Genomic DNA, 23,741 nt, shown 5'->3' with positions numbered 1-23,741 from the left:
CCCTTAACCCCCCCCCCAGTAAAGATTGACCAGTAGATGTCCTCAGTGAGAAAAGTTTATCTATAAAGCAAGGAATCTCTGTGTGTGTGTTTGCTTGTGCATGTTCCTCAATTATCTCTGTGAATCAGGCTCAGATTGATCTGAGACTTTCAACATGGCTGCTGCTCTAAGGTGTGCAACGTTGGATTTGTTTGGACTGCAATTATATTGTTCATAAATTAGAAATTACTTTCACTTTTGCAGCTTAAGAAATGCAGTCTAAGATTATGCTGCAATCATTTCTTAAATGCAGCTTTGCAGAACAGCTCAATGTTGACAGGAACTCAGGACAAGCTGAATGCTGCGTAGAATCTTTTAAATATGACAAAAGTGATTCTAATATTCTAAAAAAAATGAATAAATAAAAAAAGGCTTTCACTATATGTAGCCTTCATTACAGTGCTACATATTATGCTCTGCACAGTCCGTTTAGTCATTAGCTACTAGTTAGTCTGTTTATATTGCCAGATTTTCATCCCATTTGAGATGATGTATGCTTTGATCGTTGCAAATTTTTATGCGCTGACAATGATGACATGAATAATAGACACAATAAAAACTGTAAGGCCTTTTGTTGCCTTCATAGTTCGAATTCACCAAACCCTTCTGAGCTGTGACTGTTAACACCTCATTCACTTTCAATGTGGCATTCGGGGCATGTTTTTGACTGGAAAGTGTGTGTGTGTCAGAAAACTGTCATTTTTACACGGAACAGCAGGTATGGGCACTAAATAAGACATCTCCTTGTCCAACCGAGTAAACATGAACATGTCAATCACGCCTAAAGGAATAGCCAATCAGATTGTCTCAGATCAGATGTGCTCACTTTACATTTTTTCATGTAAAAAAAAAAAGACTTTACCTATCCGTAAGTTACCTGGAATATGTTCAAAACTAGGTAAATGAAGGAATTAGTTAGTGTTTTGGCTATTCTCTCTCTCTCTCTCTCTCTCTCTCAGCAAGCTGCTGATGTATGCTCGCCCATATTACAGTGCTAAATATCCTCCCACTTTTCTATAGCAATACATACTTCCCACTGCACTAGTACTTAAAAAATATACCTTTCAATTTTCTTATCAATTATTAGACATTTCAGGCGACTCCATTTGAATTCCAGGCGACCCAACATGGGATCACGACCCCACGGTTGAAAAAATCTGCTCTTAATTGCCCATTAGGAGTGACTATAAGTGTAAGTGGTTGTCTATGCACCAGTAAACTCCCTTCAACCCTGAGAAAAGGAGCAAGCGTGTCAGAAAATGGATGGATGAATAGATAGATAGATAAATAAATGCATATTTATTTAGCCTATTATTTATTGGCTAAATCTAAATTTTGTGTCAAAATCAATATTGCAAAGATGAGTCATTCACAAACTGTTTCTGCTGAAACCTGTTGGGCTTTTTTTTCTTCTTTTTTTTTAGTTAAATGTTTAGATTTCCTTTAGGGTTAAATTAAAAAAATATGTATTTGTTGATGTTAATAATAATAATAATAATAATAATAATAATAATAATAATAATAATAATAATAATAATAATAAAAATAATAAATATATACATTTTAGTTCAATTCATAGATTTCGTTTAGGGTTGCATTCAGAAATGATGTATGTGTTGATGTTATTAATAATAATTATTATTACAAAATAAATAAACACATTTTATTTTAATTTATAGATTTAATGTATGTAATTAAATAAAGTGACTTGGGCCAGTTTCCTGCTGCCTGAGGGTGTAGTGTTGTCACCGGATGCGGGTGTGTGTCTGTGCGCTGCTTGTCGGGACATTGACGCTACCGGTACTCGCTGTACTCTAACCATGGCCGCACCGGACCGTTGCAGCCATGTTATGTGACTTAAAGCCCGGAGGTTAGCCGGACACCTGTCTACCGTTCACCGCTGTCCATCCTCCGCAGCCAGCGTGGAGCTGCGCGGTGACCCAGCAGCGCCTTCCATTGGATCCCTGTACGGGATGAAAGGTCGGGACGGGTTTCAATGGTGGTACGAGGGGAACTTTTGACGGTGGTAGTGTGGGAGGAGGTGGAGGAGTTTGTGGTGACGATGAAGATGATGATGATGCTCCGTGGAAATTTGCTTGGGTGCGCGTGCGGCATAAACAATGTAGCCCCAGCTGGAGGCTAGCTAACGTTAGCTGGGGAACAAAAGGGAAGCACGCCTCCGGTCGGTGACGAGCCGGGTCGGTGAGGGTGAGTCGGCGTAAGCTGTGAACTTGGAGTACTTTAAATCGTTTATACGAGCCGTCTTACCTGCTACCTGGCTATGAGCTAACAGCCAACTGAACGTGGTCTATGAATGAGATAATTTAGCCGCGTAGCTAACACCAGCCGTCTTTCTGCTTTGGCGATGCTATCAGTTAGCCATTCAGGTACTGTACGGACCTGTTGTGATGATTTAGCTGATTGTTCCTGTTTGGGCCCCGGTGGATGCATTTGTAATCACTTTACACTATGTTTATTGCTACATTGCCTATTTGAACGTGTGCCTTAATTATGTACAATGATAACTTAGGCGAAGTTGTCTACTAGTGCTTTATAGTCAAATAGTTGGTTTGAGAGAGCCTTGAGGCTAATGCTAACGCTGCCTCTCATCCGGCCTTGTTAAATGAGGAATCTATGTGTGCTGCTTATATTTTTTACATTGTGTATGAGGCTGGTCACGAATTGCGAAGAGTCAGGGAGAGTTTTGAATGTTCTCTGTAATCCGTCCATTGTTAGCCGGCGAAGGCCACCGGGACTTCACGATGCGTGTGTGGCCGGTGTAGCGGATCTATTAGTTTCGCTTTTAACTGGTGACTGAATGCCGACTGTTTGCATACATGTAGTCCGTAGGAAACGTTGTCTTAAACGTGGTGCAACAATGACGATAAGTAGAGAAAAAACAGTTTTCATTTGCTGTTTTTGTCAAATTTGCCGTTTGAAAAATGTTTCACTAGATTTCATTGAAAGTCTTAGCGGATGCTAATCTGAATGTAGCATCACCCCCTGACTCACACAGGGAGTTGAAATCGTGTTTGTGAACAGTTTGCATTCTTTCTCTGATTATGCCTTGGTTTCTATCGTCTCATGTTCCCAAAACATAGATAGGTCATTGTTTCTTTACTTTGCCAAGGTTTCTCATTCAACTATTTGTGTGTGTGTGTGTGTGTGTGTGTGTGTGCGTGTGCGTGTGCGTGTGCGTGTGTGTGTGTTCCAACAAGTAGTAGTACAACACGTCGAAAAAATAAATAAAACGTTTTCCTATAGTTTGAAAAAAGTCTAACTTTTGTTTTTGCTTATATATGAAATAAGTTTTATTTGTCTCCTCTCAGTTTTGTAATGCAATCGAAGTTTTTACTTTATCGCCATTTGAAGACATTGGAAACTATAGCAATGTCGGATTTTGTCGCCTACTGTACAATTAAATAGTGTTTCTTTCAAACTTCCGCTTTGTATAAGCCTCATTTTCAGCAACATTAATCAACTACATTCGTCAAATATCACCACATGCGAGACAAAACTGTAAATTAATGTTATCTGTTACAATTGTAAGGTTATATAGTGCTTTGTGGCTATTTTTTACCCGCTTCATTAACTATCCGCAACCACAAAGGATATAAGAAGTTGGTCACTAATTAACAAGGAAACCATTAGAGTCGGAACATGGGGGCTGTGCATTTTTACAGCGGCGCAGCCTGAACTCAGTTAGCAGCGGCTCGTCTTCCGTAAATGATGCGCCTTCATCGCTCATATGCTGCGTGTCCATGAGCCGCTGTGGCCTCCATCAACTACGACTGCTGCTGATTATAACGCCTCCTGCGACATTTTGACGGTTGTTGTTTATCCAAAATGGTGTTGTGACAGGATGCTGCACCCAAACGCATTGAGGATGGACATTTTGTGGAGAAAAACACAAGCGTTACCCAGCGTCGACTACACCATAATATTAAATAGATACTTTATTCATCTCATAGAGAAATTCACATTTTCCAGCACATTGACAAGAATGAAGGCACATTTAAAAGGTTCTATAAAATAAATAAATAAATAATAATAATAATAATAATGAAGTAGCCCATTAAACAAATAAAAAAATTAATGGTTTGTTTTATCCCCCAACCCCCCTCCTCTATATTGACTAGGGGTGTCCCGATCCGATATTGATATCGGATATTGGTCCGATATCAGCCAGAAAACCAATATTGGATTTTCTCAGACTGCATCTAAAATCTCCGATATATATTATATTTATTCAATTGTAGAATACTGTAGATATTATGTTGAAGGCTAAAATGTATGTAACCAATTGGTTAATAATAAATGGGTCAGTTTTTCTCATACCTACTGTTGCTGACTATTGTTCTCTGTTTGAGAAACATCACTTGATCAAGCCTTTTCTAACATTCCACACTACAAAATAAGTAATAAAAGTATGTATGATTCATGCTGATTTTGTATCGGATCGGTATCGACCAATACTGAAGGGTGCAATATCAGTATCGTATCGGAAGTGGGAAAAAGTTGTATCGGGACATCCCTAATCTTATCTATATTAAATAATATATTTTGAATTTTATAGCATTCATTCCACATAATTTTAAATCCTTCGGATTAAAGCTGCAATATGTAGAATTGTGAGGCACTCCCCCCTCCCCTCCTGAAAAATTCGCCGGTCTTCTTGGGAAAGCTTGCGTGCACAACTGTAGATCTCTTTGCAACTGTTTTCTCCATAGAGACTAGTAAACACATATAGGGACTTTATCTTGTGTTATAGATGTTCTGGAGACGTGAAAGCACGCATCACTCTCTGCTGTGAGGACAGTAAGAGGCTCACAGCCTATCCTCTCACACAAGCAGCTGCAGCTGAGCCCAGCTGATCAGAGCAGACAGACTCCGTCCATACCGCAAATGAATTGGGTCTTTATTTCCACCTTAGATAATTTTTAATAAGCTATTTAATCCATCCATTATCACTCTCTTTCTCAGACTTGGGGCAGAGAGCCCACGGACTGAAAGCGGATCACGCGCATTCCGCCCCACACCGAGTCAGAGGAACCTCAGCGGGGCCCGCTGTTTTCTCTGAACACGTTTGTGCCTTTATTCTGTTGCTTTTCCACCTCGGTCTTCCTTTTGTCTCTTGCTCATTTTTAGAGCCAGGAGAAGGAGCAGAGATTTACTGTCCACTCAAAACACTTTGGATTACAATATGCAATACGATATAATAAGATAATTACATATTGCAGCTTTAAATGTTGCACCCCTAATTAACCCATCGCTGATGAGAAGAAGAAAAAGTTAAGCGTTGATGTGAGCTCAGGGAGTATTTGCATTAATATGGTCATGAATGTCGATGTTTGATGTGTTTGTTTACTTTTTCAGATGGACTCAAACAATCATTTCAACTATGGCACCCACTCCTCAGCAAACTCAGGATTGAAACGCTCCTCAGGGGATTCTTCTTACACTAACGGGTCCTCCATGAGTTTTCCTCAGCAAGGGAAAAGTGAGTACTTCAATATTTTTTCTTCTTTTCAATCTGGTCATCTTTTTCTTTTCTTTTTTTTTAAATGGTGTTTGTCAGATTCTGCTAAAGTTTGACATTTGACATATTTTTATCATTAGATTGCCCAGTAAATTTCCTTAAAAAAAAAATTCTGAACACTGTCTGAAGTTTAGTGACCTCCAAATAAGTAGAACATTCATCCAACGGTGTAGGGCCAGGTTTAGCTTTATTTTGCTGAAGGCCACTTTTAACCTGTGTTCACATGTTTTTGTTTTATATTTGAAGTGGATGTGTAAACTCAGTTGGAACCATGACTAAATGTGGCAATGAAATTGAATTTATTTGTTTATTTTTTTATTTATTTATTGGTTTATTTAACAGGGACATTGTATAATATAATTATAATAATATCAATACTGAAAATGTATCAGATTTAGCCAAAAGGTAATTTTCATCTGCAGACCCTGGAAAGAGTTCAATGTTCAATTGTCACCCTAAAAGAATACTAATTACACAAATTACAGGAAATATACAGTATAATATAAATATACAGTGAAAAATGCAACTACATAATAATATATAACACTACCATGGAGTGATTTGGTGAGATTTGGACTTTTGTCGATCTTGTTGTAATCAAGTAACCTTGACCATTATTCTTAATTCCAACAGATATGAATGGCGAAATGAATGTAAACGGCGTCACTACTGTTCTGGGGTCGAATCCCCCTGGTTCCCGCCCCCCATCGGCTCCCTACCCTCATATGAGCAGCCACCACCAGAGCAGCATGGGCTATGACTACTTGTGGGGAGGGCACACTGGTTATGGAGCAGCCATGGGCACCGCCCTCGGGCACGGGATGCACCAGAAGCAGCCCACCCCTGGGATGGTGCAGCCTCAGTCACAGCACCCCTTCCAGGGTCACGGGCATTACCAACTGAACGGGGGTGTGGAGACCTCGCATCATCCCCCAGCAGCAGGCCCAGCCAACACGCCTGTAAGTGGGAACCAGTACTGGAACAGGGGTAACCTCAGCCCACAGCAGATGAGTTTCAGCCCCCACAGCATGTACGGGACCTACCAGAGTCAGGCACACGCGGGGGTGACGGTGCCCCAGCAGCAGCAGCAGCAGCAGCAGGCTTCTACTCACCATCCATCCCAACAGCACCTGCCATCCCATCGCCATCACCACCAGCAGCCCCAACTTTACAGCATGATGGCCAACGGGATGCCCTACTTCCAGCATCAGCCGCAGCAACCACCTGTGGCGTCCCAGGACCAGGGCCAGGCCCAGATGATGGCTCCGGCTGCCCAGAGCTTCTCTCCTCCACGTGGCAGCCCCCAGCAGCACACCCTGAGCAGAGGGAACTCTGGCAGCCCTCTTCCTGTGGCAGTGTCCACGGTACCAGCTGGACAGGAAGGAGGGTCACCCAAAGCCCAGAACGCAGAGAGAAGCAGTGTGGGGGTTTCTTCTTCAATCCAAGGTAAATAAATACCACAATTCATCATGTTTTAGCCTTTGGACTAGATTTCATTTTTCCTCATGTCAATATGTGAGTCACGATTCAACCTTCTCACTTTCGATACAATGCCGATATTGCAGCCTTGAATATTGGCCGATACCATACCGGCATGAATTATACATGCTTTTATTACATATTTTGTTGTGTGTAGTGTTAGAAAAGACTTGATCAAGTGATATTACTCTATTAATCAATTACTTCTATAACAGAGAGCAATAGTAGGCATAAGAAAAACTGACCCATTTGTTATTCACCAATATGTTATGTACATTCTAACTTCAAACATACAAATATTCTACAATTGGAAAAAATAAAATTTTAGAATACCGAAGAAAACAAATAATTCCAATAATAGCAAAAAATTTTTTAAAGTGCAGTATAACCACTAGTTTAACTTATATAAGATTATTATTGAATAGAATAAATTAAAATGAATTAGAAGACCTCCAAAACCAATAAAAACAATAGACAAATTATACTTCTTGATGAAGTGTAGATGCTTGATGCAAATGCTCGATGCTGATATAATCCAATCCAGTTATGATCGATTTCTCATATCAATATTGAATCAGCACCCCACTACATGTCAATGTCCTTTTCATTGCAATGTGCAGTAATCATGACTTGAGTGAAATATTTGAACTGGCCAAGCTCATTTGAAAACACTACACTGTCATATTACTGTTTCATAGATTATATTTAGACATTTTTTCAATTTTTTCAACTTGAGACTTATCTGTATTTAGATATTTGTTTCTTTTATTCTTGTATTCCGAATAATGCATTTTCATTTGGGAAAAACAATTTAAAGTCTTATTTCCTGTACTTAAGTGTGGTAGTGTGACAATTTAACCAGCAGGTGTCACTGTTTTGATATTTGATTTCCTTGTGGAGCAGAAACTGTTCTACATACAATAACTTCTGTGTTTTTTAAATGTATAGAATAATTAAGCAGTATTGAAAAACATTTTTTGTATTTTGTTTGTCTTTTTTAGGACACTTGACTGAAGCTGTGAAGAAGACAGACTCGAGCTTTAATGGCAGTGAGCGCACAGCTAGCAGCAGTTACCAATGTACATCTCCTGCTCCCAGTGGATCTGTGGGGGATGGTTGTTCAGAAAAGCCAACAACTTATCAAGAGACGGCTTCACCTTCTCAGTCCATGTCTTCTCGTCTCCCTGTGACCTCATCAACTACAGCAGCATCAGCATCTCTAATAAAGGCTTCAACCCCGCATGGAGCGCCTCCATTAGCAACTTTGTCTGGATCTCCTTCATCCACTCCTCCACAAATATCCTCACCTCCCCGTATGTCGTTTGCTTCTTCAACAACGGCTTCTTCAAGGCTTTCCTCTCCTCCCGTCCTTGTTAAAGGCCCCCAGGCCCCCACTTTAGTTGAGATGTTCCCCTCTGAACCCAAGCAGCCACCAGCAGGGCCTTCATCACCTTCAAAGTCGGTCACGGCAACTAAACCTGCAACCGTTTTTTCAGCGCATGCTGTTTCTGTTCTGAAAGAGTCCGTTGTTCAAACCAAGAGTGTTTTATCCCACACGGGCCCTTCTGTTCTCTCTACGACTGTTTCACCTCCAATTATTGTGTCCACATCTTCCCGTTCTGAACCTTCTGATGAAAAAAGAACTCTGCATGTATCAGAAGTGACTTCCTGCTTCCCTGGTAAACCTCAGAGTCCACATGGAAACCTTGAGCCTGAACCTTCTAAACTAATGTCCCCTCCAGCATCACCTGCCTTATGTTCACCTGCATCCGTTTTAAAAAGTAAACTTTGTGAACCTGCACCTTGGAGTCAGTCCAACACGCTTCCAGCTGCAGCCTCTGGGTTTCCCACTGTCTCAGCGCGACGTTCTGGAGTCGAGGGTGTGATCGTAGCTTCCTCGGCTGCTTGTGCCAGTTCTCCGGTTCGATCTCTGTCCACCCTACCTCTTTTAACCACTCAAGCCTCCAGGACTGCACCTGTCCCCCCTCCCCATCCTCTAGTAGATGAATCCTCTCCATATATCCCAAGGTCTGAGGCTGGGCAGAGTCTCAATGCCCGTCGTTCCTCTGTGGTGAAACCCTTTTTCCCGAAATTAGAGCACCACCACCATCATAACAGAAATATGACGGATGTGAAAGTTGATCCTGGTGTGATGCGGACATCGCAGATAGAAGTTAAAAAGGCTTCCAGTGTCATCTTTGGTCTCTCTGAGAAAACGTTACAGACCACAGTTCATCCTGATCAAACGCAAACAATGAATGAACGGAGAGAAACAAAGCCAATGGACGTAAGTTGCACCTCGGAATCAGAAGAATCCATGCTGGATGGAAGGCCGTTCAGAAATTCCTCACAGCTTAGCAGCACAAGGGTTGACATGGTAGAAGAAAAGAGTTTGGACTCCTCTTTGCAGCCGTTATCTGACGAAGATAGCAGCTCCACATACAACACCCCATCTCGATTTGAAAAGTCTTCTCAATTCCTCAGTGACAGCTCGTGCAAAGACGCCTCCACTCGTTTGTGCAGCAGCAGCGTTCTCCTGAGAGAGGATTCTTCTCAGTTCGACTGCACTTCTTCCAACGTCGAAGAGGAACCATCAGCTCTGTTCAACTCAACTCAAGACAGCTTCTCTGAGGACGATTGCAGAGAAGGCCTGAACTCCACCACTGAGGGAGAAACTTCAGAAGGAACCAGGAACAGTTCACACATCACAGGGGCATCCATGCTCGACTCTTCCATCAACGGCTCCAAGATGGAACAGCATCGTCTTGACTCGAGAGATGTGTCCAACAATTTGTCCCAGCCTGAATCTCAAGGTAGGTTTCTTGTAGGTTTACCCTAAATTTGACCCCAATAATTATTTGACTTTTCTTTTGAATCAGTTCTGATTCTAAATTGTTCTAAACATAGTTTCAATGTTTTCTTGTATGACAACAAGAAGAGTGGGAGGAAAGTGGACATGATGCTCCAGACTCTGCTGGAGGCGTTCATATGAAGACCCCAGCCTGTGAAGCAATGACACCACCAAATTTAAAGATGACAGGCCAGAACTTTATCACCTGCAGCACCCCGGCAGCCAACCAAACTTTTCCACAACTTCAACCAGTCCCCGATCTCACACCGATGAACACTGCTGGAAATCTTCAAGCTGCAGGAAAACGACGCAAATCTCGTACTCCAAAGACAATGTGGATTAAAACCACAGGTAATAAAATGCGTCATTGTCAGTGTTTTCAATACATTATAGCTGTATGCTTCTTCTCTGCTCTGTTGTCGTATTGCGTTGTTGTTGTTTGTTGTTAAATGAGCTTCATGGAAGTGTTGTTACCATGCGCTCTTAAATGTCTGTGCATCACATAGTTTAATCGTTTAAAATATGTGATAAGAACTATTCACAAATGTTATTTAATTTATGCAGTCTTAATGCTATTCGTAGCTCTGAAGGAATAATATAATATGTAACTAAAGGTCATCATTTTGACTCGCCCAAAACTCTTTCGTCGTTTGAACTCAAATTTTCTCCTTTGTCAAAACCACACCAAGCTCTTGCTGCAATATATGATGGCGTATTAGGTCCACATTAAAATACCGGTACATATAAATCTGACCACTACAAGATTAAAGTCGTAATTTTATTTATTTATTCTCATTAAATTACAACTTCATTTTCTAAATATTGCGACTTTAATCTTGGAATATTATGACTTTAATCTTATAAAACTATGATTTTTTAAAAATTTGATTCTATTTTTCATAAAATTATGGTACAACTTTATTCTCGAAATATTACTTAAATCTTGGAATATTATGATTTTAACTTTATAAAATTAAGATTTTATTAAGATACATTATTCTCAAAATATGTATTATATTTAATATATATATATTTTATTATAAATATGATTCAATCTCACAGTGCCTAGATTTTCTTTATTTTCATGTAGCCGTAATACGCAGTTGTAGCAATATAATTTCCATGCATCAAATTTTTAGTGTTGCCACTAAACTCGTCTAAGACATTTGTAGTGAGACAAATGTTTGTGGATATCATTATTTCACTCACATGAGTTTAGCAAACAAAGCTTTGTCCTGTTTTTATTTTAAATAGTGTATAGAGTAAAAATAATAAATATTGTCATCCCCTATTTAAAGATCCAGAGGAAACCCAGCTGAAGACTCGGGTTCGAACCCCCAAGGCTGAGAAGAAAACGAGTGATGAAGAGGGAGCCATGAAAGAGGAGGGAGTCAGTGGCAGGAAGAGGAAAAGGTCAGTCAAGGGGGACGTTGAAGACGAAGATTTGGACTCGGTAACAGATGCCATCAACGCTGTTTTAGCCAACACCTCGCCTCACAGCATCACACTCTCAAAAGCCAAGAAGCTGAAGATGACTTTGAAAAGGGTCAAGCAACAAGACCAAGATGGAAACATCAAATCAAAGAAAGTAAATGTTGAAACAGGTACCGCTGAGGATGGCGAAGAACATGATGACAGCTCCACTGCAGGTAATAGAAGTCAAACGATATAAAAGCGGGCAATTGTTGTCATACTTTGTCATGACGTTATATTCCTTTGTGCTTTATTGAGCAGGTGAATCCAACAAGCGAAGGGTTGCAACAGAGGAGCAGGTCCAGTTTCCACTGCGTCATGGGTAATGGTCCTCCACAGACAGTTTATATACAGACATGCAAAAAACAGTTCATTTTTTGAAAACAATCAACAATATTATCATAATGTTTGGTTCAGGTGGAGGCGGGAGATCCGTGTGAAAAAACTGGAGAATCGCATGAAGGGTGAAACATGGTACTACACTCCATGTGGAAGGAGAATGAAGCAGTTTCCTGAAGTTATCAAAGTAAGTCTTAAGACGTAAAAATGTTACCGTAACCAATTTCTGGTACTTCCTTGCTATTGCTTATCATCAGCTATGATTTAACAATGATATACTTTACCTCTTTTATTTGTCCTCAGTACTTGAAGAAACACGCTGATGGGGTTGTCAGCAGAGAACATTTTAGTTTCAGCCCCCGCATGCCAGTAGGAGATTTCTATGAAGAAAGAGAAACTGCAGAGGTGAGTGTTTGCTTCAGAAATTCAAATGGATAGAAAAACTTAAAGCTTTTATGTAGAATGTTTTGTAGCATTTATCTTGTCAGTAAAGTTTAAGTTGTAAAACTAAATTAGTAGAGCCAGCTTTACCGGTTGGGAAAAGCCTTTAATCTTAACTGAAAATATATTCATTTTAAAAAATGTTTTAGAACTTTTTATAAATATTTTTCTTTTAATGTTTACTCGAAAGCGGATAAAGATGGTTCATTGAACAATGTCTGCATTTTGGGTTATTACTCACCTGACCTAACATCACGACACAATAAGGGTGTAAGAAAAAATCAATTCGGCAATACGGTTTCACCGTGCCATTATTGTAACCATTAAAAAAATGTCCAAATCAATTTTTTTAAATCATGTTTTATGACAAAAAAAACATTTTAATTGCGCTAACTTCTATGGCTTGGAAGTTGATTGCACTTAGTATTTATAAAACAGACTGGGAACTTTTATACATGTATGTGCTTACATTTTTAAGAATTTAAGAACTGAACAGAATCTGTTGTAGAAGCAAAAGTTTGTTTTTTTTTGGAAAAAATTAATTTGACAGTTTGATAAACATACCGTGTTTTTAATATTTGTATTACAGATAACCATGTACTCTTTCTCACAAGTAAAAAAAAAAGAAATAAATTGTATTCCATACCATTTTTACCCTCGGCCTACTTCGACTGAAGGATATTGTCAGCAGTTAGTTGTCTGTCTGTCCATCCGTCTGTCTGTGTGTGTAGAGTGGTGCAATACCCAACAACCACTCTCACACCAAAACATTGGTATTAATAGGGGGATTCCAGGTAATAAAAAAAAATCGGGTCGGTCGGTTTTCAAGTGAGGGCACATTATGTTTGTACTTGTAAAGGTGTAATTTATATTGTGATGTAAATCATATTGTTTAGTATCGTGACGTGAATCATATTGTATTGTCAGATTCATACCAATACACAACGATATTGAAGCCTTTAACAAACTTTCTAATTTTCTCTTATCTTTCAGGGTCTGCAATGGGTCCTCTTGGCAAATGAGGAGATCCCCTCTATGATCATGGCCATCACTGGTCGCCGCGGCCGACCGCCAAACCCTGATAAGGAGAAACTTGGCCGGCCCCGCGCTCTGAAGGGCGCACCGGCTCGTCGGCCCGGCAGACCATCAAAGCTCAACCCAGTTGACCTTCTCAGCAAAGTCGATGCTAAGCTGCTGCAACGACTTGAAGCCAAGGGTAGGTGGATGTCTCATGTGTACAACATGGTTTCCATGACCTCCAAATATCAGAAGGCTTCCCCACCGTGTGTGTTTGTGCGCATCCTGCTTATGACTGTATGTCGTTTTGTTTTTTAGGAGCTCTCACAGAGGAGGATAAGGTGAAACTTGCAAAAATCAAGAAGAAGATGAGGAGAAAGGTGTGAATTACTTCGAGGTTTAAATATTTACAATCTGACCTACTTGGATCTAATCAGTTGTTACTTGTTTACTTTAAGGCGAGAGTGAAGAGAAGGGAGGATGCAAAGATAAAGAAGCTCAAACTGGAAAAAAAGAGAACAAAGGTGAGCAAGGAGTGCTAAAAACTCAGATATTGGATAATTTGTCTGCACCTTTTCCTGTTGAATGAACCTTTTTATTTTTTGTTTGCAGCTTGAGCAGGCGGTGAAGCATCTTCAGGCAAAGGTTGAACCCACAGATGAATCTGCTGCTGAGCCCAAGAAGCCTGGCCGTAGGAGGACGATCAAGGTCGAGGCTGCTCCATCCGTGCAACCGAAAGATGAGAGGATGATCCAGAGTAAGAGGGTGCTGGGTGCTCGCAGTAAAGCCAAAGCTCTGGCCAAAGCCCAAGCAGAAGCGGAGGCTGCTGCTCAGGCTGCCCTCGCAGCGAAGAAGTCAGCGGAGCGGAGAGTGCAGGCCCAGCGACGTCTGGAAGAGCGGAAGCGGCAGCAGCTGATCGCGGAGGAGCTGAAGAAGCCGACGGAGGACATGTGTCTCACTGACCACAAAGTAGGTTTCATCTTAAATTTGAAGTCTTCCAAGTTTTAAAAATATTTTATACAGACTGATCATGAAATTAAAACTTCTCCTCCTTCAGCCCCTTCCTGAGTTGTCCCGGATCCCCGGTGTGGTTCTCTCTGGCACAGCGTTTGCACACTGTCTGGCTGTGGTGGAGTTCCTCCATGGTTATGGAAAGCTGATGGGTCTGAATATACCCAAAGACATTCCAAGCCTTGTTACCTTGCAGGAAGGACTCCTTGGACTTGGTGACAGCCAGGGAGAAGTCCAGGACCTTCTAATAAAGCTGATGGAGATTGCACTCCAAGATCCTGGCCTGCCGTCATATTATCAGGTATGATGCTTGGGAAGCATTTTTTTCTTTTCATCTTGCCACACTTCATGAATTCACTCATTTTCTCTCCTCTCTATATTTTTCCCTTCAGTCAGTGAAGATTCTTGGGGATAAGCTGGTGGATTTAGAGCTGACTCGCAGCACAGTTTCAGAAGTCCTGCGCATCTTTTTGGAATCTCATGGTTATGAGACTGAGGTGTGTGACACCCTGCGAACCAAAACGTTCCACGCACTGCCTCCGGACACTAAGGCAGCGATCCTGGGTTTCCTGGTTGATGAGCTCAATGGCAACAACGTCGTCACCAGGTCAGCCTCACTGAAGGACACCATTATAGCTGAAGGTCGACTGTTTTGAAACATTGAATCACATTGTCTGCATTGTGTTTCAGTGACATTGACAACACTTTGGAAAATATGACGACTTACCGGAAGAACAAGTGGATCATTGAGGGGAAACTGCGCAAGTAAGACTTTTTTTTTTTTTTTTTTTTTTTTTTTTTTTTAAATCCAGAAAAAGCAAATTGTTAATTTATGCAAACCCACATTCTCGTATTCTTTTTCTGCTAGACTAAAAACTGCTCTAGCACGACGCACAGGACGTTCGGAGGAAGAGATTTGTTTTGAGGAGAGAAGGCGCAGCGCCCGCGTGGCTGAGGAGGAGAACCTTAACCTGGTGGAGAAAGGTTTGGCCCTGAAGCGAGGAAACCGCCGTGGACGCAAAGAGGAGCCAAAACTCAGTGATGTACGCTGGAACTTCTCCAGGATTTATCCATTGTAGTTATTTTATTCCACAAGTATTTTATTTAGATAAATGTTTATTTGCAGAGTGAAAGTCCAAACAATGCCAGCATTCCAGAGCTTGAAAGGCAGATAGATAAGCTAACTAAGGTATGGCTAATGCAAAACTAGCATTATGCTCTATGGATCTCTGTTGCTAGGTATTAAATAGTCAGTTGTTCTTTTACAGCGTCAAGCATTTTTCCGTAAAAAGCTTCTCCAGTCGTCTCATTCCATGCGGGCCATTCTGCTGGGCCAGGACCGGTATCGCCGCAGATACATAGCACTACCTCATCTGGGAGGAGTTTTTGTTGAAGGGGCTGAAGAGTTGCTGAGTGAGTCCAAGAATTAATAAAAATATTTGACTTTTTACACCCTCTGCTTGTCTGTTTTTAACAAATTTTCCTTCCTCTGTCCTTCAGCGTCTGAAGACATCCTTGTTGCTGAGGTGCCGGTCGCGTTCCTCAAAAACGAGCCCAAAGACGAGGAGCTGGCAACTCCAACCACTCCCCCAAACAACCTACCTGGCTCTCCCTCTGCCCCCGTGGGCCCAGCGCTCACCTCCTCCGCGGAGGACGACGACCCTCTCCCCGGCACGGCCTCCCTCATGAGCCAACCCAGAGGGCGTGGCCGCCCACGAAAGATCAAACCCGAAGTGGAACTTCACCTTCGCACGGCAAAGATCCGCCGGCGGCGTCGAAGCAGTGTCAGGTCTGTAGGCGACGTCGGGCCGGGATTACCAAACAATGAGCTCACTCAGGCAGCGCTCCAGTCGTGGCTCAGCCAATCACAGGAAGCAGCCTCCACTAACACGTGCTCAGGAGCAGGAGAAGCACCTGAGGGCCACGGAGCAGACGAGAGTGTGAAGGAGATGGCAGAGAAACGGGGCCAATGGTTCAATCTGCTTCCTAAACAGCCCTGTGATGATGACTCTCTGTCTGAGCCCCAGATGCCCCCCTCACCCCGCTCACCCCCCAAACTCCTCCCTCAGATCTTCAGTCCTCAGTCGTCTCTCGATCCTCAACTTGAACAGGTTTGCACCGGAAATTGTTTTTAAATTCATACTAAAAAACATTTCTTATAATCTCCAAAATTCACTTTAAGTTTATATGAATCAGTCTAAAAAATCTTCAAAAGTAAGTCACAATTTAAAAATGTATAACAAGACTGAAACAGGCAAAGGCAAAATGCTTATATGCCCAACATAAATTATTACATTCAAGTTACCTTTCTCAAATAATACACACAAAAAACAAAGTAAATTTTAGTTGCCTTTTTCAAATAATGATATATACATGAGAAAATTTTATACTCATTATATACACATTCTTAAATGTATTGACATTTTCTTTTTGAAAATAGTGTCACTGAGTTTTATTTATCAGCATTATTCCACAATTTAACCCCAAGCACAGACACACACAATTAAATGGAAACATTTGTTTTTACTTTTCAGGCGAGCTCCTTCCCACCCAATCAGAGCGCAGCTGAACCAGAAACCAATGAAACCCCTCAAGGACTGTGTGAAGCAGAAACCATCCCTCAGCTTCCTCCCACTCTACTTCCCTCTCTTCCCACTCTGGAAGCTCCACCACTGGGACCTCCAGCTCTCACGGCTCCCGCTCTCAGAGCTGCACCCAAACCTGGTCGCAGGCGGAGGAGGGGCAGCCGGGGCAGCAGTCCGGCTCGCAGAGGTCCTCGAGGAGCTGCAGCAAAACGTCGTGGACGCCCACCCAACGCTGTGTTCCAGGAACTTGAACAGCAGTACTTCACACAACTGGTGGTCAAGCCTATACCTGCATGTGAGTCTGTACATTTGATTCCTGTCTCATTAACTATAGCTTTAACAAACAACGTCAGTCTCGCTACGTCTTTAAAGCACTGTTTTTCAACCTTGGGGTTGGGATCCCATGTGGGGTCACCTGAAATGTCTAGTAATTGGTAAAAAAAAAAAAGAGAGAAATTACTGATTGAATATATATATATATATATATATATATATATATATTTTTTTTTTTTTTAAGTTATTATTCTATTTTCAAATTAAAACACACATTCTTAAGCAACTTCCACTTTCTCAAATATAAATTTAGTTAAAATAAAACGCAGTCTGAAAGTATCTGAGCTGGTGCAGCTTGTCACTATTCCTTGCTACTCTGTTTGTAGCACAGTATAACAAGCATGATCAAAAACTAGTTGTAGAAGAAAAAAAGTCTCTTTGAGGTCACCAAAAATGTGTAATATCAAAATGGGGACTTGAACCAAAAAGGGTTGGGAACTACTGCCTCAAAGTCTTTTAAAATGTATTCATTTTAGTTGCATATAGTTTCCTTTGTCAGCTAAGGTCTAGTCCAGTCATGTTGCGCTGTGTACAGGGCTCCATTGTGGTCTAAAACTTAAACCTGTAACATAATGTGTGCTCCAGCTATGATGCGAGGCTGGTGGTGGATCAAGGATCCAGAGGAGCTGTACAACACGTTACAGGCGCTCCATCCCAGAGGCATCAGAGAGAAAGTTCTCCACAAGCATCTGGCCAAACACATGGAGAGCTTAACGGAAATGTGCACCAAATCCATCGATGGTGAGTGCATTAAGAGTCTGAAACTTGACCTTTTTGAATCTAAAATATATATACATAAACGTAAAAACCTCTTTAAATGGCTCTCCACTCATCACTCTGAATGATTTTTTTCTTCTTAGATCAACTGTTTGATGTGAAGGAGGAGAAAAAGAACGTGTGGCTTGAGGCTTTGCAGCAGCCCTGGCAGGTGCAGGAAAAGGCGATGGAGACAGATGTTTTAGCCCTGCAAAGGGTGGAAGACCTGGAGCAGAGGGTTGTTGCTGCAGACCTCCATCTGAAGGTGAGAAATCTAACAAATGGTCTTTAAGAGCCACAAATTAAAAGTTGGTTAAATTTTTTAAGTGAAAATAAAACTCCTCATGTTATTTTGTTGATCGAATTGGTGAAATATTGCAATATTTCACAGTGCCATTATTGTATCGATCCAAAATATGTTTTTTAACAACAAAAAAATTTCATTGCGCTAACATACATAGCATTGTAAAAGTCGGTCACTAGGTGTCATTGAACCACATAAAACCAATGCATTTTAACTTGGAAGTTGATTGCACTTTATTTTCATGTACGAGGCACTTTTTTTAGGTGTATGTGGTTACTTTAAAAAAAAAAAATGGAATTTAAGAACTTAGAATCTGTTGTATAATCAAAATGTTTTTGAAAAAATTTAAGTTTGATAAACATCCCACTTTTTATATTGGTACTTGTTAAGTAATTTCCCCCTGGGATGAATAAAGTACTTCTGATTCTGTTCTCACAAGTTTAAAGAAAATGAAATAAATTGTATTTCATCAAATTTTGTACTTTTAAAGGTGAAATTTGTACTTATTGATATCTCATATTGTTTAGTATTGGGCTATATCTTATCGTGATATGCAAAATGTGTATCGTATCATCAGATTCATGGCAATGTACACCCCTCGTATTTGTTATTACCGTAGCAAACAGTGAGTATATGTTCTGTTTATTTCCTGCAGGCTCCTCCACTGAGCGCAATCCCTGATGCTGCTGTAACTGATGCTGAAACAGATACTGAAACTCCCATTGTTGAATTTCAGGTAATTCCCCAAATGTTTTCCTGCTCAAATTTAACTTGGGAACGCTTTGTCTCTTGATTCGTCTCTAATCCGGTGTCACCTTCTTTTTCCTTTAGCCATACACGATCCCAGACTCTGACGCCACGCGGGATGACCTGCAGTACTACGAACACGACGCAGACCCGCGCGACGACTGGATTGTGCGAACAAAGAAGGAGTGGTCCAACCTTCCTCGCATTGCCACGCACCCGCTGGACCTGGCCGTGTTGCGTCTGGCCAACCTGGAGCGAAACATCGAGCGGCGCTACCTGAAGGAGCCGCTCTGGAACCCGGCTGAAGTGATGCGCCTCGCTCCCCTCACCCCGACACCCGGGGAAGAGCAAATTATGGATGTCATCAGGTGAGGAAAATAGTCAGCTTTTTTATTTCATTGGAAGATTTTGTTTGGATTTTGTCATGATTCATTTGTGTTTTTTTTTCCCTTTAGTCTTGAAAGTGAAATCACTTCTCGAATGCGTACATGGCGTCAGGCTTTAGATCGTTGTCGCAGCGCTCCCCAGGTCGTTCTGTGTCTGCATCAGCTGGAAAAAGCCATCGCGTGGGAGAGATCAGTGACCAAAGTGGTAAGACTAAACTTTACCTGATGTTTTTCACTGATGGTCATGTGATGGCATCAAGTGCAGCTGCAATAACTGAGTTTGTATTTTCTAGAACTGCCAGGTTTGCAGAAAGGGAGACAATGACGAGTGCCTGTTACTGTGTGACGGCTGTGATCGAGGTTGTCACATGTACTGCCTGAAGCCCAAAATCACCCAGGTGCCCGAGGGAGACTGGTTCTGCCCGACCTGCGTGGCTAAGGTTGGCACCTTTAATGCTCCCTCAGTTAGAATAAGTTCAAAATGTAACTTTTTAAAAATAATACAATTGTCCTACAAATAAGTTAAAAATTTGATTTTTTTAAAAAGAAAAATGTTCTTGTATAAGTTAAAAATATAACTTTTGAAAAACAAACATTTTCTCCTATAAGATAATTTTAAAATGTAATTTAACAAAATAAGAATCTTCTCCTATAAGATAAGTTAAAAATGTAATTTTTAAAAAGGAAAAAAATCTGTTAAAAATTAATTTTTTTTGAAAAAGTGAAATGTTCTATAAATTTTACTCCCTTTAAAAAAAAATTAAGTTTAGTTTTGTGTTTTTTTTTAAATTTAGGAGGAAACTGCGTCACCTCGCTCCTCCAAAACCCGCACCCGGGTGAAAAAGAAACGATATGAAGACGACAGCTCTGATGATGAATCAACAACACGACGCAGCGGTGGCGGCATGGCAACACGACACAAGGAGCCGGCGCCAAATCCTTCGTCTTCTTCCCGTAACTCTGGAGAAGCAGGAAGCAGCGCCAAAAGACGACGCATGACAACGCGCAACCAACCGGACCTCACGTTCTGCGAGTGAGTCTGGATTAAAAACACACAGAAATATATGAATAATTCTGCAGCACAGGCTGGACTGTGGATTATGGTTAATATTGTTTCAGGATCATTCTGATGGAGATGGAGGCTCACACTGATGCCTGGCCCTTCCTGGAACCCGTTAACCCCCGACTGGTGCCAGGCTACCGTCGCCTCATAAAGAACCCGATGGACTTCCTCACCATGAGAGAGCGACTGTTGCAGGGCGGGTAAGAGACGCTCCTGCTGCGCATTTCATCAATACCATATTTTCCGAGCTATTGAACGCATCGCTGTACTGGACGCATTCCAATAATTTAGCAGATTTCCAAGAAAGCGATCGCTTCTGAACAAACCCAACGCGGTGATTTGACATCTTTATGCCATTTATTATTTCTTATGATTAAAAACTGACGGCAATATGTTACATTTTAAAGCTTAATCTACTTTTTATATGCTCTTCTCTTCTCACCGTAAATGTATATGTGGGCACCGCTCCCAGGGCCAGAAACTTCCGTTTATTATTGGTATGTGCTTTTTATTTAAGCAAACATCTTGTTTCAGGCACAGAAAATAAAAACAAATATTCAAATATATTAACAGGTGTATGACTTCTGTTGTCACTCGCTCCCACGCGATTTTCCTCCAATCAAACACCGTCCTGCATACGGAGCACAATGCCTCTGTCCATTCTGCTATAGAGGGGACTGTCAGTAACATTCTCCCTCCCGACACCCGCTTTCACTGGACACGTGTGTGACTGACTGAAAAATCCACACACATCATTTTCTATTATTAGTTACTAGACATTTCAGGCAATTTGAATTCTAGGCGACCCCACATTGTTTACGACCTCAAGGTTGAAAGACACTGCACTAAATACTGTTTCTGTTTTACTCATTTACATTGGGAGTCTTTAAAATGTGTTATCATTCATTCATTCCATCATTATGCTCTATAGTTTTTTTTTCCCACAGTATTCTGAGCAAAATGTTGTAGTCGTGCAAAGGGGGGTAGTTGGATTCAGAAAAAAAAGAAAGGGAGTACTCAGCCAAAAAAGTTTGAGAACCACTGATGTAACCCATGCAAAACTTTAAATGCAATTCATTGTTATCCAGAATAAATAGAAAAATAATGAATATAATTTAATGCTTGTTTATAAATTTTGTCCTGAATTGTAATATTAAGGTCATTAGTATTAATGTTTGTTGACTTTGGTGAACATTCCCTGACGTCGTCTCTCACAGGTACTGCAGCTGTGAGGAGTTTGCTGCGGACGCTCATCTCGTCTTCAACAACTGTGAGATGTTCAACGAGGACACGTCAGAGGTCGGGATGGCCGGACACTCCATGAGGAAATTCTTTGAGAGCCGCTGGGCGGAGTTCTACTCAAACAAGGACAAATAGTAGCTGAGGCTGTGGTCCAGCGGGTGGAGCTGCAGACTGCCGGTGCTCTCCCATCACACAGTCACTGCTTTGCTCAGACTCTCTGGAGCATCCTCCAGCCATGTGTATTTTGTTGTCTATAATTATATATGTATAGATTTTTGACGATTTGTCAAGTTTTTCCTCTACAGTCCTGTTTTTTTTTTTTTTTTTTTCTACAAGCTTGAACTTATATAAATGTTCCCCTTATACAAAAAGCAAGATCATGTCATTTCACCTTGTGGTCACATCTCCCTTTTCATCCTCACTGCAGCACATTTGTCGTCGTGTTCAAATAACGAGCCCCGTTTTTGTAGCTGAGCAGAAGGTTACGACTTTTATTCTGAAAGTTCAAGAAGTGATCTCACAAACCTCGTCAACAAAGATGGATCAAAAACCTCCCGAGAGCTTTGAGTCATTTCTTACCATTTCATTAAAAATGTAATGTTGTCTTTATGCCTAGAAGTAATTTTTTGCTCAATATATTTTTGTTATATATATTCTATATATAAATCTATATAAAGATTACAATAGCTGGGATTATTTAATAATAGCAATAGCTTGTAGTGAATGTGTACAGACTACCTTATGACATGGCCAGTTTAGACTTCAAATGAATTCGTTTTTGAACTTCTCATGAATAGATGTTATATTATCCTCTACTTTTAAGTCTTGCACGTACACTTGCACACATTTCACGCGCACAAACAAATGCAAACGTGCACACGGATTTTTCACACGCACCCGACCTCCTGCTGCTGTGTGAAAAACACTGTTTTCTGAAGGTAAATTAAAGATAGTCACACCAGGAATGTGTCTGAAAAGAGCTTAAAAACTCAACTTCCAGCTTAAAAACTGAGCATATTAAATCCTCAATGGGTGTCTTGGATGTTGTGAAGGTGAAACTGGCGAAGTCACATTCCTCTTTCCTGTCTTACATTCCTAATGATCTGTGTGTGCTGTATGCAAAGGGCCAAAGCACGGCATGGTTGATGTGCTACGAAGGCGACGGGACGATTCCACGGTGCGATTTTAATTATTTAAACACTGAACTCATAACTGCAGGTAGTAAAGTAAACATTGTTCCTTATCACACTTACAGGGATGCTTTTTTTCTTTTTTGTTTTCCTCTTAGTAAATGCAACAACAAAAAAAAAGACAAAACCCCAAATGTGGTGTTAAGTGAATTTTTAATAATGTACAGTTTTGGTGATTTTAAATTTGTTCATTTATATTTTTAGGACCAACTCATCCTTTTTGAGAGGACGTGTTATGAGACTGTTGTAATATGGTGATGTAACACGTGTGCATCTGTAGAATGTACTGTGAGCTGAATAAAAACCACAAATAGGGTGTAAAAAAAGCTATTTCTGTTTTTTTTTCTCTGGGTTTTACCTTTGTTGATTGACAGGTTATTAGTTCAGGGGCAAAATACGGACCAGTTTGATCTCAAGTGGACTGCAGAATTTAAAAAATAGCTATTTCAACACTAATGTGTACAAGTTGGTATTTTCAGGTATAAATCATACAAACATCACACCCTGCAGAATCTACACCCTAAATATTTTTTTGTGACAAACTTTTTATTTAATTTGGGGAAATCTTGTGGAACAACTTATGGAAATTACAGGATTTTTTTTTTTTTTTAATTGAGAGCTTTCAATTAAAGCAATTTACAATTAAAAATGGCTGCCATCATGTGGTTCAAGCATTGACCTGCAAATACTGTGGAATTCCACTGAATTTGTGTATTTGGAGGAGGTGAGATATATCTACTACTGAAATTTTTACTCTCTCCTGCAGGCTGAACGAAATGCTCCAAAGCACGTGTCAAAATCCAGGTCCGTGGCCCAAATCTGGCCCTTTAGAACAGTGAATATTGTATGCAGAAGAAAGTAAAGATGGCAGGTAACACAATGATTAATTTTCTCTACCGGTAATGATTTAATTGTACTCTAAAGCAGGAGTTCTCAACCTTAGGGT

General features: G+C 40.7%; 1 protein-coding gene across 6 annotated transcripts; it reads left to right on the top strand.

Moving 5' to 3' along the window:
- Nucleotides 1-1,784: 1,784 nt before the first annotated feature.
- baz2a (bromodomain adjacent to zinc finger domain, 2A) lies at nt 1,785-23,125 on the top strand. Of its 6 annotated transcripts, none has more exons than XM_028452602.1 (30): nt 1,785-2,019; nt 5,416-5,539; nt 6,212-7,024; nt 8,059-9,870; nt 9,993-10,259; nt 11,207-11,557; nt 11,643-11,703; nt 11,799-11,907; nt 12,024-12,125; nt 13,155-13,377; nt 13,497-13,558; nt 13,637-13,702; nt 13,791-14,147; nt 14,236-14,490; nt 14,582-14,796; nt 14,880-14,954; nt 15,058-15,232; nt 15,316-15,378; nt 15,458-15,602; nt 15,690-16,300; nt 16,724-17,069; nt 17,693-17,848; nt 17,968-18,128; nt 18,823-18,903; nt 18,999-19,282; nt 19,370-19,505; nt 19,594-19,740; nt 20,095-20,333; nt 20,420-20,563; nt 21,581-23,125. In XM_028452602.1, the coding sequence occupies exons 2-30, from the start codon at nt 5,416-5,418 to the stop codon at nt 21,738-21,740; spliced, it is 7,740 nt and encodes a 2,579-aa protein (XP_028308403.1). In that variant the 5' UTR covers nt 1,785-2,019; the 3' UTR covers nt 21,741-23,125. The 6 variants fall into 6 exon arrangements, with proteins under 6 accessions (XP_028308403.1, XP_028308402.1, XP_028308401.1 ...); XM_028452601.1 differs by having other exon boundaries at nt 1,785-2,041; nt 9,996-10,259; XM_028452600.1 differs by having other exon boundaries at nt 1,785-2,041.
- Nucleotides 23,126-23,741: the final 616 nt, after the last annotated feature.

Source organism: Gouania willdenowi, chromosome 7 (genome assembly GCF_900634775.1).
Source record: "Gouania willdenowi chromosome 7, fGouWil2.1, whole genome shotgun sequence".
NCBI classification, from domain to species: domain Eukaryota; kingdom Metazoa; phylum Chordata; class Actinopteri; order Blenniiformes; family Gobiesocidae; genus Gouania; species Gouania willdenowi.
This window is presented reverse-complemented; position numbering and strand designations above follow the sequence as displayed.